The sequence below is a fragment of the Clinocottus analis genome, unplaced genomic scaffold (genome assembly GCF_023055335.1).
Source record: "Clinocottus analis isolate CAN_PGR_092001 unplaced genomic scaffold, fCliAna1.0.p SCAF_15, whole genome shotgun sequence".
Classification (NCBI taxonomy): Eukaryota; Metazoa; Chordata; class Actinopteri; order Perciformes; family Cottidae; genus Clinocottus; species Clinocottus analis.
Window position 1 is genome coordinate 14237901 of NW_027175876.1, and position 16706 is coordinate 14254606.

Consider the following 16706-nt stretch of genomic DNA (forward strand, 5'->3'; position numbering starts at 1 on the left):
TACGCCGTTTCCATGGTAAAACGTCATCAACCCTCGACCAAACACAAGTGGAGGCGCGAGACACGAAACTTTCTAAAGACTTCTCCAATAAAATGTCGTCTTCATGGACAGTTATGGCCAAATGCTGACATGAAGTATGCCTGAGCCCCGCGTTAGAAAGGGCTCTGCGTGTTGTTGCTGCTGCCATGACACAGTCCGTTGTTGTCCAGGGTGAGTACCAACACAGACGTTGTGGACTTTAGCACCCAGGCTACGAGCTAACCGCTAACTGTCATCTACTGTATAGCGTTAGCTATGGTAGCCCCGCTGCTAGCAGTTTCCCAGGGCTGCGCTTACCAAACGTTGTTGTAATCCGTGTTCTTCAGTGGGCCAGTGTGGCAACCAGGTCGGCTGCAGGTTCTGGGATCTTGCTTTACGAGAACACGCCTATGTCAATAAAGTAAGTAACGCGCGCACGGCAAAGGTACTGTGCTCTCTTTAAATAAGTTAAGTCAAGCACAACAAACTGGCATTAGATCTGGCTGACATAACTTATACTAATAATATATAATATACAGTGTTATACACAGTACTCGAATCCTAATTTACAATAACCATTTATTAATCGTAACACTCGAAATTGTATCAGGATTTATTACACAACATTGTCCATCTAATGAAGTACCTGTAAGGAGATGCACAGGACAAGCAGGGCTACTATTCTCACCAAAATAATTGTTGAGAACTGAGAACACAATGTCCTTGCTGTAACAAAGTCAGATGGAAAATACAACTCGCATGTAATAATACCCGAATTAACCTTTGAGGGAATCCTAACCTCATCAAACTGACATGTTGGTCGCTGACCACGACTTGTAAGGACATCCCTAACATCACATTTTTTCCCCATATTTAGAACGGATTGTATGATGAGGCACTCGGTAGCTTTTTCCGAAACGTAGACTCAAGGTAATCATGCCTTCTTTCACTGAGTAATGGCTACACGGGTTAAGACATTAACCTCCCAACAGTGCTCAGAATTGGTTTTATTTTTCCAGGGAAAGTGATGGGGGAGCCTGTGTTGTTGGTGGGAGAATCCAGCATCTGAAGGCCAGGGTGAGTTTTTGCTCATTACTAGAAAAACAGCGTGAGAACATTTTTCCCAAGGGTAACACCTTATTTTAGTCGGGGGCCACGGTCAGGATTGGCTTCTGCATTTTAGGTTTGAAAAACTGGTTCAAAGAGGAGTTGTGGAATAATGCCATGGTGTCAAGGCAACATAATCTATGTGCTGGCCTCATATGCGCATATTTGAATCCACAGGCGGTGCTGGTGGACATGGAGGAGGGTGTGGTCAACGAGATCCTGCAGGGCCCATTGAGAGAAGTGTTTGACAGCACTCAGCTCCTCACAGACGTGTCAGGTTCAGGCAACAACTGGTGAGAGACAGGCTATCAATGGGGCTTCTGCCCACGGGGCTCACGTGGTCGGCAGCAACTGTTTCAAACCATAAGTTTACCTGTTTCACAATCGTTTAAAACACAGAGAGTTGTAATGGTGTGGTGTTCAAACATTAAGTTAATGTAAGAACTTCTAAAGTTCTAATTATTAATTGAAATAATTTATACCTGTCGTCTTATACAGCTACTACATATCAAATTCCTGAAAAGCTTAGTAGTCTCAACAAGTGGGTGTAGTTTTTTACGGCACATTCAAAAACCTGCAGCCTATTCTTCCTTCATAAAACCAAAACGTTGTTTTTACAACTTTTGCACTTTCATTCAGATGCTGCTTCTTTCTCTCCAGGGCAGTGGGACACATGACGTATGGCTCGGCCTACAGGGAGCAGATAGTGGACAAGCTGAGAAAAGCAGCAGAACACTGTGACTGTCTGCAGTGCTTCTTTCTCATTCACTCTATGGGAGGAGGTGAGGCGAGGACACTTTGACCGCATCCACACATGCGTGGGAGCATCGATGCTTCCAGATCGGAATGAGTGGATGCTTTTTCATCTCGTTGCGCATTAAATCTCAGCTATAGATGATAAAAGACAGATTTTATTATTCAGGTATTTTGTGTGTCTATGCCAAAGAATTTGGACTGACACATCTTCTGTTTTATAAAAACCTTTGTGTCTGTATACAGGCCCAAGAAAATGTGTTTTCTTGGGCTGGGGAAATCTGGCTTGTACAGAATTCCCCATTATTACCAGACACCAGGTTTCTGGTTTACGTGAAACTGAGGAAGTCTGGTTCCAGCAGAACGTTAATGCGACGATTCTGAATTTGAGGTACGGGCTCCGGCCTGGGGACCAGGGTGCTCGGCCTGCTTGAGGAGGAGTTCCCTGAGGTGTGCCGCATCGTCTCCTCCATCTATCCGTCTGCGGAAGATGACGTCGTCACCTCCCCCTACAACAGCGTCCTGGCCATGAGGGAGCTCACGGAGCACAGCGACTGTGTCCTGCCTGTCGAAAACCAAGTGTGTTTCACTGTCCTCCTCCTGCACGAATCGCTGCAGCATGTACAAAATCAAAAACTGACGATTTGTTTCTCCTCCTCCAGTCGCTGGTTGACATTGTGAGCAGGATCAAACAGATGTCTCACGGTGGGAAGCAAGGGTCGGCGATCAGGAGGGACAGCGCCGTCATCTCCGGGCAGGGCGGGCTCAGCGGGACAGAGAAGCCCTTCGATGCCATGAATAATATTGTGGCTAACCTGCTGCTCAATATTACCAGGTATAGTACTTCTGTCTGCTCCCACGGTTTTGGCACTGGAGTTGCATTATAGATTAACCTTTTGTTAGAAATGTTCAAAATGATGCTACTGTAAATATAATAAAACATATAATACTCCCTAATATATCAGTGAGTGCTCACAGTGTCCTAATTGTATCATTTAAAAGTTCCAGGCAAATGTATCTTCACACTTACCTGGTTTATTAAACAAGAACTGGTTGACTCTGCATATGATCAGCCTAAAACCCTTAAGCCAATTTTCTTTTCTTTTTTTAAACTTAAAAGCAGAATAAAAGCTGAAAGGGCCCCCTTAAACAGAGCACATAGTGGAATATTTTTAAGCAACAGTAAACCTCGGGCTCAGAGTTGGAGACTGTAAAAAGCCAGAACATATGATTCTTTTTTTTAGCACATTGAACCACTCACTGGACCCTCATGTCCCGTATGGAAGCATCTGTCTTTGTTCTGTATGTATTTCTTTTTTTCAATCTGGCACCTACCTGTGGATTTTAGTGAGAAAGAAGCAATCTGAGTAATTTATTAATAACACATTGCGTGCTGTACTCCACATTTTATTACCTTCACTCAGTTGATTTCCAAATACCACACACTCACCATGAGCAGCAGTGCTCAAGGGAGAGGGGGGGGGGGGGGGGGGGAGAGGGAGAGAGAGAGAGAGAGAGAGGGGGGGGGGGGGGGGGGGCGACGACGACTCTCTCTTGTTGTTTGCCAGGCGTGTCAGAGAAGTCTATTACTGGTGGTATTTAAGTGCTGAGAACAGAAACACAAAACCATCTGTGGGAGCTTTGGACTGTTACATTAGGAGGAGGCCAGCACAGGGGGAGCAGCAATGCTGCAATATAAAAATGTTTTTTTCCCATGACAGAATTCAGAGCCTACACTACAGCAACATGACTTTTTTTATTTAGAGAGAGATCTACTCTGACTAATTAATTACATTGTGAGACAAAACGCCTTTTCCTGCTAAATCACCTGATTCGTCTTTCTGTGCCATTTTAGAAATAAATGCTGCTCATGCGTCACTTTTGTTCCAGCTCAGCTCGTTTTGACGGCTCCCTCAACATGGACCTTAACGAGATTGCCATGAACCTGGTCCCCTTCCCTCGTCTGCACTACCTGGTGCCCAGCCTAACCCCTCTCTACACGCTGGCCGATGTCAGCGTCCCCACCAGAAGGTTGGCTCTCTGGCTATCACTGCAGATATTTTTTACATCACAGTTTTTTTTTAAAATCCCGGGTATTAAGCTTGCATAAACTCCATCACCCCCATTCTATATGTGTTGACTGTTGTGATAAATGAGAAGGGATTCAACCCCTCCACCCCTCACACGGACTGTGAGTGTGTAAAATGCCATTTGAAATGTGATGAAACAATGCTGGTAATGTAGTGTGAGGACTTAAAAGGGAACTACACCCACTTGTATACATGTTATTCCTTTGGTCTACGACAGTCTAAGATTATTAGTAAACATGGACAAGTAGCTCCCAGATCCAGTTGGGTGCTAAAACTCATTTTTGCATATAAATTTAGATATGTATTATGCAGATATAAGTTGAAAACATTTACATTTGCACAACCATTTCTAAGCCCCAGAGATGATAAAAAATAACCCATGGACTAGTTTTCTTTTGTTTTTCCCATCTGTTGTTTTTTTTTCATCTCATTCGTTCCATCCTTTTACACAAGAGGCATACAGTTTTCAAACACCATAGTTGCCTTTCATTGTCTCAAGTGAGATGTTGGCAACTTCAAGTTTAGTACTTACGGGCATCTGACAGGAAAAAGAACCCATTTGATCCACCACCCTCCAACCCTCTGACCTGCTCCCCCAACAACAACCGTTATGAAAGTGGCCTTGTGTGAGCAGACCTCATCTGCTCATGAGTCTAAAATAGTGGAGGTGGTACTAAGCGAATCCCCAGAAGTGGAATGTGGGTATGAATGCAGAGCAGAGCAGGGTAGGGTGTTGCTTAAAAAATATCTTGCATGCTCAGCAGAACTTGTCTGGACAAATAACGATACAAACATTCTCCTCTCTCAAATATTGCCGGATTGGCCCCGCGGGGCTAACTTAAGTCTACCCCCTCCGCCTTTTACCCGCTACAACCTGTAAATGGAGACTAGTGTTACGATGTTCCCCACCTTTACCTTGGGGTGCGGCCCTCTAACAGAAACCACCCGCCTCTCCTTGAAAGGAATGGGAAAAAAATGTTGTGTACTCAATTCATGTTTTATTTCAGAGCAGTTTGAAAGTCTTACCTGCGTTTTGGTGCCATTAACTGCTATGCAAGTTTTTGTCCACTTCACGGTGGAGCTTTTGTTATACACAACATGTTCTAAAGCAGCGGTCCCCAACCTTTTTTGCACCATGGACCGGTTTTGTGTAAGACAATATCTTCATGGATCGGGCTTCACGGCGTCGCCAATAAATATGATGTAATAAAGTGATACGATCAGCATAAACGACCATTATAGAGTGTATAAAAACACAACTTACCATTCCGCCGAATTAATGGGAGCCCTGTGCTTGTTTCTCTGCAACACGACTGTCCTGTCTCGGGCTGACGGGAGACAATAACACCCACCGTGTGTTGTTTGTGTCCAGTCTACTGCTTAACTCAAACCCTGCTTCACAAAGACAGGGTGTTGAAAATGGAGGCAGGTTTTTTCACTGCATTTTTTGGCGATCTCAAGATATTCTGCCTTGATTTTAATCCAGAACATCGGCACAGTTGAAGTTTTGTTTTAGGAGGTATATATTTTAGCTTATACAGACTTGTATATACAAGTTATACAGGTTATGTTTGAGGTTGCCTACAGACAGATGGATGTATCCGGTCATTTTTCAAAACAAATCATACCCACGGACCGGTACCGGGCCGCGGCCCGGTGGTTGGGGACTGCTGTTCTAAAGCACACAACCAATGCTAGCTGCTATGTTTGAACAATGTGAATTTGAAAAATCTGCGTACAGGTTAAACCGAGAAGAGCTGTGAGTTAGGAAGCATCCACTTACTTATTCAGCCTACATTGCAGCCATGCAATGGGCGGAGGCTACTGTGCTGAACAAGAAAACCACACAATGTTTGTCATATTTTTTTAATTTTTATTTCTCTCTCCTCTACCTGTGCCCTCTAGACTGGATCAGATGTTCAGCGACGCCTTCAGTAAAGACCACCAGCTGATCCGAGCAGACCCGAAGCGCTGCCTCTACCTGGCCTGCGCCCTCATGGTCAGGGGCAACGTGCAGGTGTCTGACCTCCGCAGGAACATCGAGAGGTCAAAGTCACATTTCTGTGTTAGAATAGGTTTAAATAGGGAGGAGACTCTTGAAGGGCAAACATTATGGCATATCACATATTGCAGCATCTATATTTCATAGAACAAATACAAACGGGATGCTTTTACCGCCGCCGTGTTTTAACATTTTATTGGCTACTTATTATTTACTTAATCGGGAAAAATAGAAAACTTCAGTGCAATTTTTCAAGATTTATTGTAAATTTGTGACTTTTTAATTTTTGTTAAAGAATTTCAGGGTGTTTATCTCGCAACATTATGACTTTATATTCATACATTTTTCTCATACAATTGTGAGTTTCTTAGAAAATTACTACTTATATCCCAGAAAATTTCCAAGTAATTTTTCTTGTGAAGTTGAGTTTAGTCTTAGAATATTAACCCCTTCCTGTGGCTCTGTGACTTATTTTATTTTCATTCCCTTTAATGGCCCTAATACGCCATCACTGACATCTGGATGATTTTCCATCACTGAAATGTAGAATGTGCTGAGGTGCGACATGAACACTCTCACCCTCTCCATTTCCTGCAGCACTCCTTGCGTTTGACACGTCATTCTCATCCCCGCTCTAGACTGAAGCCCTCGCTGCCCTTTGTCTCCTGGAACCAGGAGGGCTGGAAGACGGGCCTGTGCTCGGTACCTCCTGTGGGCCACTCCCACTCCCTGCTTGCCCTGGCAAACAACACCTGTGTGAAGCTCAGGTTCATGGAGCTGAGGGAACGTTTCACAAAGCTCTACAGGAAGAAGGTGCAAAACTATTACTTTTGACCAATACATTCAGCTAAGGAATATATCATTGATCAAGTATTTTCTCGGTATGTCTTGTTAAATGTGTGGATCACCAGTTGTTTTTTTCCTCCATTACTTATCGTAGAATACCTTTTTTGTTTTTTTTGGACAATTAGTTGGAAAATTTAAGCAGATTGATGATACCGTAGCTTGTGGACATTTGTTTTTGATTCATACATTAATGAAGAGTGAGAGGAATCAAAGTCTGATCGAAATAGCTTTCTCTGACTTTATAACTTACCAGCACGCCCTCTGTGTCTTTTCAAGGCTCATCTACACCACTACCTGCACGTCGAAGGGATGGAGCAGAGCTCCTTCTCTGAGGCCGTGGGCTCTCTCAGCTCGCTGATTGAGGAGTACCACCAACTTGATGCCACCAAGGGGAGACTCGTGCCCGACGCACCCAGACTGGGCATCGCCACATGAAGGTCCGCTCTGTTGTAGATCTTTTATCTCCTTCTACGGCAGTGATTATGTTTTTTAATAAGGACTTCACACAACCAAATCTTTTGTATATACCTTTATAAGTTATGTAACAATATTGTCTGAACCATGACCTGATTAAAATGTTCTCTGTCGAAAGGGGGGAGCAAGAACAACAATAATTAAATCTGTAGTGTGACCTAATTTGCCATTTCTTGGCTCCCTGTCCATGTTATCATGAGGTTCTGTTAACTTGTCTGCATCTGCTGTTACAGCAACACACACTGGCCATAGTCCTTGTTGTTATTGCACATACATGTCCTGAAGATAAGGTTCATAAAAACTTTTATCATAACTATAAATCTTTCTTTATTCAATGAGCCCAGCCACTCGTCCTTATGAAAAGAGGTTTTGTAGTTTTCAGTTTTCTCTTTGAGACTTCTCGAGGCATGTCGCTGCTGCTGAGGAGAATGTAATGAGCAGAGTATGCATACGTGTCTGTCCTTAGCTTGCCACAGCAGGGATCAGCGATCACGGATTGGATCCGTTAGAGTAACCGCAGGTCAGAAAACATGTCTTCTGGGTCGTTGCACTTCCTCTGGCATACGCAGGACGTGATCCACTGCATCTTCCACTGTGTGTTGGAGCCCACTTTGCACGTGAAGTTAACCTTGATCATGCTCGACTTGTTGGGGACACAGCAGCGCTTGTCCGTACAGACACCGCAGTACATGGGCTTGAACTTCTTGGTGCTGGTGCAGCCCGAGAGTGTCAGCTTCTCCGCTTTCTTTGCTTGGAATTTAGGCCGGCATGTCTTTCCTTTTGGCACCTGAGAGGTAGGGGGAACAAATATGTTTTGTATTAGTATATTGGATTTAAAATCAACACTTCAATAGAATTTGACTCATCACCTTGACATTCCTCATCACGCTCTTCTCACACGGCCGCAGCAGACACAGGCGTCGGTCCTTCCTCATCTCGCACTTGCCGTTGTCGTTGTTGACGCGCACAGAGATGCCCAAGCCGCAGGTCTTGGAGCAGGGGCTCCAGGGGGTGGTCTGGATCAGACAGTTCTTCTTCCAGGCTAAAGGAGGATCCCTGTAAGCTTTCAGTATTACAGTTAAAGGGCACTGTGTCAACAACACTCCTGTGCAAAGAACTAGTCTGTCTGCCACCATTCTGCTGAGCAGTGCATAGGCCCTAAATACCTCACCCGCCAATAGGAAATCTCTTTTAAGCTGTACTTCCGCAAGTTAAGGAGTAGAGTGAAGTACAATTTTTTGTTCTGCTAAATTTTCTAATTTCCTTGTTAAATCTGAACAATGTGCTCCGTTTTTCCCAGTGAGAAATGTGTTTCCATGACAGATCGTGATATACTGTAGATATGTTTCTGCAAGAGTTTCATGCCAAGCAAAACAATTACACCGGTTCATCAAAGTGGAATCAAAATGTGAGTCTCTCCTCCTCCTGCTCAAAACTGGAACCATCCATCAATCTGTTTCTCACCGTGAGGCGCTCACTCCTCACACCGCCAAAGTAATAAAATGCCCCCCAACCAGCTAACTCGGACATGCAATTAGCATTCCAAGCTAGAAGGGGGACCCTCCTGCACTGGTTTACTCGATAAACACACACCTGACATGTAGGTTGTTTCCTGCTGCTGCTTCTTTGCGCTCTGCCCACTGCGAAGGCCGGCTGGCATAATATTGCCCATCAGCGGAGCCGGGCCCAAGAGAGCAGCAGGCTTCTGAATGAAAGCGGGGGTGCAGCCGATGGCTCCAGCAATGCAAGTGCACTTATAGAGGGGGCTCGGCTGGAAACCCTCTCCATTCTCATAGTGGGCCCCATTCAGGTCGCAGCCCACTGCCATCAGGTCTAAAAGAACGAGGGAAACGTGTCACAGCTCCGGCACTCTCTCGATGATGTTAATGTGAATCTTAAACATTGTGTAAGATTTGTGAATAACTTAATTTTGTAATTTTGCGACGATCTATGACTTTATCACAACATTATGTTGACAAACCGAATGTTCAAAAATAAAATTTATTATTATACAAACATGTAATAATTCATAGAAAAAGTAAATTCAAGTTTTGGAATGTATATACAATAGTAAATACATGAACAAAGTTAGCCATTTTAACATTGGAATTTATGGGGATTGACTAGAGGTCTGAAGCTTTAAGTAGGCTCGAGCTGTTATTTCAATATATCAGTGGCACATTTCAAGTATTTGTTGCCTGGATGGATGTAACGTTGCTTAACTTTGACCTATCCCACCATGACTAACTTCGGAAAAGATGAGAGCCACTCACATGCGCACACTCCGACCTCATATCTCGGCTGGTCAGCTGAGAAGTCACAGTACATGCTCTTGTGCGGGTCGCACACATCCCGCTCGTTGCACGGTTCTCTGATCTGCTTCGCGCAGCTCTTACAGCAGCCGCACCCATCCAGGACGGAGCTCACCCCCGGGGCGCAATGGGGTCTCTGCCGACACTTGCAGGGCCACTCGCAAAATTGCCGCCTATCGGCCACAGCTCGCCCATCTCGAGGAGCCAGCTGCCCATTGTTCTGAGCCCAGCTGAAGCACTGTGGGAGAAAGAAGGCAGAGGACCATTAATTAATTTTTCTTTTTTTTAGGATTTGCAAAACACCTTGTTCTGGTGGATTGGAACGGGAGCTTTTTGAAGTCATAATTCGTAATCAAACACGCTAAAAGGGACATTTAGAACTCCACATCTCTGTTTATGACTAATTGGGAAAGCACTTTTGGTCTGCACACCGACTGGGCACTTCGTTGCCATCTTTTTGAATTTCCCCTTGCAGAGCCGGTGCTCGGCATGCAGCAGGAAATATTGAATGGACAACAGGAATACCGTTGCATTCATCAATGCACTCATTGAACACGGTGCTCGTCAGTCAATCTGCCTTCCACTCAACACTTTGGTCAAGACCAAGATATTTTGCTCTCTGTTGCCATGTGTATTCATAGTTTAGGTACAAGGTTATTGTGTCAAGTCTGCATACATAATAATTTAAGCTGACATTGTTTCATTCGAGATCAGACCGGGATCCCAAGCAAGTCTTTTCATGAATATGCTTTCCAAAGGATGTTTTTTTTTTCCAGACTGGTGTGAAATTTGGATGAGCACATTTATGCTCCCAATTTAGATTGGAATGCCCCTATGCCCTCTCCTTTAGTGCCACCATTGGCCACACTTCTTGTAAAGGCTCTTGTGTATCAGCAGCCCACTGATAACCTATAATAATAAAGTAATAACCCCATTCCTCCTTCTGATGGACAGCTTCCTCTTCCACCTGTATGTTTAGAAAACGTATGACTGGGTCGGTCAGCAAATGCCAAGTGCGAGGTAGTTTGTTTGTACTGCAGGATTTGTAATGGGGCACCACAAGGTAATAAAGTACCCTCTCATACCAAGTTTTTTCACTTTGCCGGCCAAGATTAATATTAGTAGGAAACGACAGTGAACACTACTACAAGTTACTGTGCCTCGAGTTTGGAATGTTTCTTTCTAAATTACGAAAGAATAATTAACTCAGAGTACAAGAATCGTTGCCTAAAGGCAATATCAGATTGCCCTTTTCTATTATTCCTGACAAAAATTAAGCCTATTGGTTGTATACAAGAGATTTGTACAGATGCCCAAAAAGTCTCACTTAAGTAATAAATCTACATAATGTGTCAAAGTTACCCCAGGAAACGTTGGGGAAATGTGTCCTTGCTTGGTGCTTTTTTGGAAAAAAAGACTTAAACCAACAGTTCAAATACAGATAAATCTTCTTCAACCGAGCCATGCTGTCTAGAAACTATTAACAACGCATCAATGAGCTGCACTGTTGCACTGGGTGACATGTTCCTTCATTAACATGAACACACACTGCAGTTATTCACTTGAATGTGGATTAATCCGCTGCTCAAAATAGTCAAAATGCTCTTCTTGTTTGGACCATTTTAAAAGGACTAATGTGTATGTGTACGGTGGTGGATGTGAATGACCCTTTTTAGAGCCAGTGTTTGTTTTTTCCATTCTGGGCTACTGTAGAAACATGGCAGCCGGCTTGGTGAAGAGGACCCACTTCTGTATATAAATGCAAACGGCTCAGTCTGCATCATCAATGACATTATGCGCCTATAAAATGTAATGTATTGGTTGTTGTGGGAATTTGTGAGGTTCATTTAACTTGCTATATTTCATTTAGCTCTTTAGTTAATGTCAATGCTCTTTTTTTATTTTTTATGCAAGCCAGCCCTTTAAGTTCAATCGGCTACAATCCCAACTCCCTTTTCAACACTACCTCAGAGGACATGACACTCTTTTGTAGCTTGTAATTAAATAGTTTCATCTCATGCTCACTCATCCCTACCTTCATCTCTACCTTTAGCCCTACTGCCCAACAGAGCAAGAAGGCATTTGAAATGTGGAAAACAACAGAACGCTTGGAGCAGTAACAGCCCGACACATTTTTTATATTCTAATTGTTCGGTCTGATAAAACGTGTTTGCTTGCTATTCGCTATGATGCAATCTCTGCACAGTGCCACTCGTGCTCCAATTCCCCTGACTGCTGCTTAAAGGTCATAGCGGGCCATGCCAAAAATTTGAAGCCTGTCTGCCAGGTTTACTGAATGAGTTCATTTCATGGTGTGAAAATGGGTCCACGGGAGCTTTAAATACAAAACCTCAGACTTTGCTGCCTTTTTCCTCTGTGAGAAGGAAGAGCAGCTTCGAGCCCGATAAAATTGAGAATTCCATCAGAAATAAGTTTTTAATTGATTAATTTTATGCATTCCAAGAGTCTAATTATAAGCAAATTCAGACGATGCCCTGCTACTGAGAAGACTAAAGCATCTGTTTTTTTTGTCCGATCAAAACCCCAGTCTATACTGTCCAAATAGAAACAATAGAGAATGCTCTTCTTACCTGTTGAGCAAGGATGAGCAGGAGGGATCGGCAGAGAAGCGATAGCATCTCTTAAGTGAGAAGGTCTGTGTGAGCTCCCGGAGGGCGCAGCGGGACGAGGGGAGCTGGAAGGTGGGATTTAGGGAGGAAGACTGGCAGAGGGAGAGAGAGGAATAAGGGGGGTAGAGATTGGGAGCTCTGACCTGTCGGAGAAGGGGGACAAAGCAGCCCTCTGTCTCTTCTCCAAACACACCTTTTTGCCCCCGCCTTACTGATCCAGAGGGGAAATATTTGTCTTCATAACTGCCGGGCCACTCCAGGGCCTTTAAGTCCTGTCCACGTGTGTTTATTCTTAGTCGTTCGAACCTCGGCGCACGTTTATCTGGTTTACGTTGACGGTTATGCGTGACAGCCCGCACTCGGCAAAGAACACACGGCCTGGTTCATTCTTTTTTTTTATGGACAAAAAAAAAATAGAAAATGGGTGGAGTTCGGATGTATAAATGCATTCACTGTATGTTGTTTGTTTAATGCGGTTACTCAGCTGTATGGTCCCACTTAATGTGCACAGACATGTGTTTGAGGCCACATTCCGTTATTATTTACACTGAGTAAAGAGGTCCCTCTCAGAGCCAGCCCTCCAACCTCCGTCCATGTGCAGCCGACGCCCCTTTGGATGGATCACATGGACAGACCAGAATGAAACCCGCTTATTTATTCATTTGTTTTTTATTTACTGCCAATGTCTGCTATTACAGCTGCTTGTACTACCAACAATAAGTGGTGGTTATATATCAGATGGTTGATATATTATCACCAGAACTCTCAAATCAGTTACTTTATTTTTTATTTTTTTTTACAAAAGATTATCTCTACACCTGTTTGTGTATTGCTATGTTAAAACAAACTAGAAAATTTCGCAAGAAATTTTGAAAGTGTGGCTACTACTGCCGTAAGACGTCGCAATATATAGCTTTTGTTTCTGACGCCCGTCTCTCCTCCAAAGCACTTGAGTTGGTTTGTGTGTTAAACTGATTGGCTGATATGAAGCACCTGTGTGCTGCCGTCGTCATGGTGACCAAGTTAGCGCCAGCAGACTGATTAGAGGCAGACTGGACTGTGGACTTAAGGAAATAAACTACTGAACGTCCTGAACACACACAAACGTATATGAAATATCATATGACCTTATTAATGATCACAGTGTTGACAACTACACAATATAAAACACACGTAAATGTCTGTGTGTGTGTGTTTGTGTGTGTGTGTTTGTGTGTCTGTGTGTGTATGTGTTTGTTTGTTTGTGTGTGTGTCTGTGTGTCTGTGTGTGTGAGACAAACAGACAGAGAGACAGAAGTCATCTGTGTTGTGTGTGCGTGTGTAAGTGTCTGCGTGTCTGTTAAACTGCCCTAACGAGAACACCTGTGGGTCGCTAGATCAAAGGTTGCCATGGTGATGACTTCAAAGGGACTTCCTTACGCTGAGCTTAATAGACCTAAATACTGTGGAACTCCTTTCAAACTATTTTAAAAAAATGGTACTTTAAAAGCCACTATTGCTTCGATATCGCATATTGAGCGTTAGGAAGACCTGATGAACAGATACTGTGACTGGCGAGTCTGTACGATAAAACATGTGTCTGTACGGGCGATTTACAAATCAGGTACGAGCTTCAGGGGAGACGTGGCTTTGGAGGGAGATTTAACATGGCGGCGGATGGCAGAGCGAGGTGGACTTGCTCTCACATTCAGTCCGATTTCAAGACGTCTGAGTCTGTTGGATTCCTATCGACCGCAGTTTATGACAGAAGACAATATTTCCAACGTTTCTATCCAACAATGGTGTATGAAGAGTGAACATTGTGGGAGTAAAGACAAAATACGTTTTATTTTTTTAACAGTTTCTGTCGCTTCTTCTCACTCTGTTAATTGGTGCTCCACCCTCTACGAACGTTTCGTGAAATTTTTTTTATGTTTTTTGCATTTTTCGGGAAAACATACGGGCGAATCTCTTAGAAAAGTCATACCTCACGATTCCCGCGCAAACCGCACGTTTCGATGTAATTTTTGCGCATGTGCTGGCAACGCTCTGGGAGGAGTAGTGGTTTGACTATAAGAAGAATAATAATAATAATAATAACTAGAAAATTTCGCAAGAAATTTTGAAAGTGTGGCTACTACTGCCGTAAGACGTCGCAATATATAGCTTTTGTTTCTGACGCCCGTCTCTCCTCCAAAGCACTTGAGTTGGTTTGTGTGTTAAACTGATTGGCTGATATGAAGCACCTGTGTGCTGCCGTCGTCATGGTGACCAAGTGAGCGCCAGCAGACTGATTAGAGGCAGAGTGGACTGTGGACTTAAGGAAATAAACTACTGAACGTCCTGAACACACACAAACGTATATGAAATATCATATGACCTTATTAATGATCACAGTGTTGACAACTACACAATATAAAACACACGTAAACGTCTTTGTGTGTGTGTGTTTGTGTGTGTGTTTGTGTGTGTGTTTGTGTATGTGTTTGTTTGTTTGTGTGTGTGTATGTGTGTCTGTGTGTGTGAGACAAACAGACAGAGAGACAGAAGTCATCTGTGTTGTGTGTGCGTGTGTAAGTGTCTGTGTGTCTGTTAAACTGCCCTAACGAGAACACCTGTGGGTCGTTAGATCAAAGGTTGCCATGGTGATGACTTCAAAGGGACTTCCTTACGCTGAGCTTAATAGACCTAAATACTGTGGAACTCCTTTAAAACTATTTAAAAAAAATGGTACTTTAAAAGCCACTATTGCTTCGATATCGCATATTGAGCGTTAGGAAGACCTGATGAACAGATACTGTGACTGGCGAGTCTGTACGATAAAACATGTGTCTGTACGGGCGATTTACAAATCAGGTACGAGCTTCAGGGGAGACGTGGCTTTGGAGGGAGATTTAACATGGCGGCGGATGGCAGAGCGAGGTGGACTTTCTCTCACATTCAGTCCGATTTCAAGACGTCTGAGTCCGTTGGATTCCTATCGACCGCAGTTTATGACAGAAGACAAGATTTCCAACGTTTCTATCCAACAATGGTGTATGAAGAGTGAACATTGTGGGAGTAAAGACAAAATACGTTTTATTTTTTTAACAGTTTCTGTCGCTTCTTCTCACTCTGTTAATTGGCGCGCCACCCTCTACGAACGTTTCGTGAAATTTTTTTTATGTTTTTTGCATTTTTCGGGAAAACGTACGGGCGAATCTCTTAGAAAAGTCATAGCTCACGATTCCCGCGCAAACCGCACGTTTCGATGTAATTTTTGCGCATGTGCTGGCAACGCTCTGGGAGGAGTAGTGGTTTGACTATAAGAAGAATAATAATAATAACTAGAAAGAGCATTTCCTGTGGAAAATGCGTTGGAATGCAAAAAGCTGAAGCATAAAGCTGAAATATTTGAAAGAAATTGCTGAATGTAGCTGAAAATAGTGAAATAAAGTTGAATAAAGCTTAAAAAAAGCTTAAAGCTGAATATATATGAAAACAGCTGAATGTATATGAAAATACTGGAATATTTATCAAAACAGGTGAATATATATATGAAAATAGTGGAATATATATGAACATGTAAAGAAAACTACCTGATGAAAAGTGTTGAAGCCCAAAAGCATTAAACTGAACTGTTGAAAATCCTTGTTGTTTAAATGTATAATTGGAAAAGGTGAAAGGAAAACTGCATCATCTAAACACTGAACATAGTGAAATATTGTTGAATAAAGCTTAAAAAAGCTTTAAAAAAGCTGAATATATTTGAAAATAACAAAACAACTGAATAAAACACCTGAATATGTATGAAAATAGTGGAATATATATGAACATGTAAAGAAAACTACCTGATGAAAAGTGTTGAAGCCCAAAAGCATTAAACTGAACTGTTGAAAATCCTTCTTGTTTAAATGTATAATTGGAAAAGTTGAAAGGAAAAGTGCATCATCTAAATACTGAACATAGTGAAATATTGTTGAATAAAGCTTAAAAAAGCTGAATATATTTGAAAATAACAAAACAACTGAATATATATAAAAATAGTGGAATATATATGAACATGTAAAGAAAACTACCTGATGAAAAGTGTTGAAGCCCAAAAGCATTAAACTGAACTGTTGAAAATCCTTCTTGTTTAAATGTATAATTGGAAAAGTTGAAAGGAAAAGTGCATCATCTAAATACTGAACATAGTGAAATATTGTTGAATAAAGCTTAAAAAAGCTGAATATATTTGAAAATAACAAAACAACTGAATATATATAAAAATAGTGGAATATATATGAACATGTAAAGAAAACTAACTGATGAAAAGTGTTGAAGCCCAAAAGCATTAAACTGAACTGTTGAAAATCCTTCTTGTTTAAATGTATAATTGGAAAAGTTGAAAGGAAAAGTGCATCATCTAAACACTGAACATAGTAAAATATTGTTGAATAAAGCTTAAAAAAGCTGAATATATTTGAAAATAACAAAACAGCTGAATAGATATGAAAATAGTGGAATATATATA

General features: G+C 42.4%; 2 protein-coding genes across 3 annotated transcripts; one reads left to right on the plus strand and one right to left on the minus strand.

The window, feature by feature from the left end:
• Nucleotides 1-37: 37 nt before the first annotated feature.
• On the plus strand, nucleotides 38-7654 carry tube1 (tubulin, epsilon 1). Of its 2 annotated transcripts, none has more exons than XM_068576687.1 (12): nucleotides 38-210; nucleotides 366-439; nucleotides 896-948; nucleotides 1038-1095; nucleotides 1303-1418; nucleotides 1786-1907; nucleotides 2270-2457; nucleotides 2541-2713; nucleotides 3769-3909; nucleotides 5874-5985; nucleotides 6609-6783; nucleotides 7093-7654. In XM_068576687.1, exons 1-12 carry the CDS (start codon nucleotides 186-188, stop codon nucleotides 7146-7148), a joined length of 1293 nt encoding a protein of 430 aa, XP_068432788.1. In that variant the 5' UTR covers nucleotides 38-185; the 3' UTR covers nucleotides 7149-7654. The 2 variants fall into 2 exon arrangements, with proteins under 2 accessions (XP_068432788.1, XP_068432786.1); XM_068576685.1 differs by having other exon boundaries at nucleotides 5874-6014; nucleotides 7093-7652.
• Nucleotides 7655-7795: 141 nt separating this feature from the next.
• On the minus strand, nucleotides 7796-11643 carry ccn6 (cellular communication network factor 6). The gene is made up of 5 exons (XM_068577550.1): nucleotides 11638-11643; nucleotides 9564-9840; nucleotides 8884-9123; nucleotides 8160-8353; nucleotides 7796-8077 (listed from the first exon to the last, which is right to left on the minus strand). The coding sequence occupies exons 1-5, from the start codon at nucleotides 11641-11643 to the stop codon at nucleotides 7796-7798; spliced, it is 999 nt and encodes a 332-aa protein (XP_068433651.1).
• Nucleotides 11644-16706: the final 5063 nt, after the last annotated feature.

Bases quoted from the DNA above. Each gene is read 5' to 3' on its own strand.
- tube1 (XM_068576685.1), top strand. From the start codon at position 186: ATGACACAGTCCGTTGTTGTCCAGG. The intron at 211-365 runs GTGAGTACCAAC...CGTGTTCTTCAG, and splicing joins ACAGTCCGTTGTTGTCCAGG to TGGGCCAGTGTGGCAACCAG. The intron at 1,419-1,785 runs GTGAGAGACAGG...CTTTCTCTCCAG, and splicing joins TCAGGTTCAGGCAACAACTG to GGCAGTGGGACACATGACGT.
- ccn6 (XM_068577550.1), bottom strand. The intron at 8,354-8,883 runs GTGTGTGTTTAT...TAATACTGAAAG, and splicing joins GGAAACAACCTACATGTCAG to CTTACAGGGATCCTCCTTTA. The intron at 8,078-8,159 runs GTGATGAGTCAA...CCTACCTCTCAG, and splicing joins GCGTGATGAGGAATGTCAAG to GTGCCAAAAGGAAAGACATG.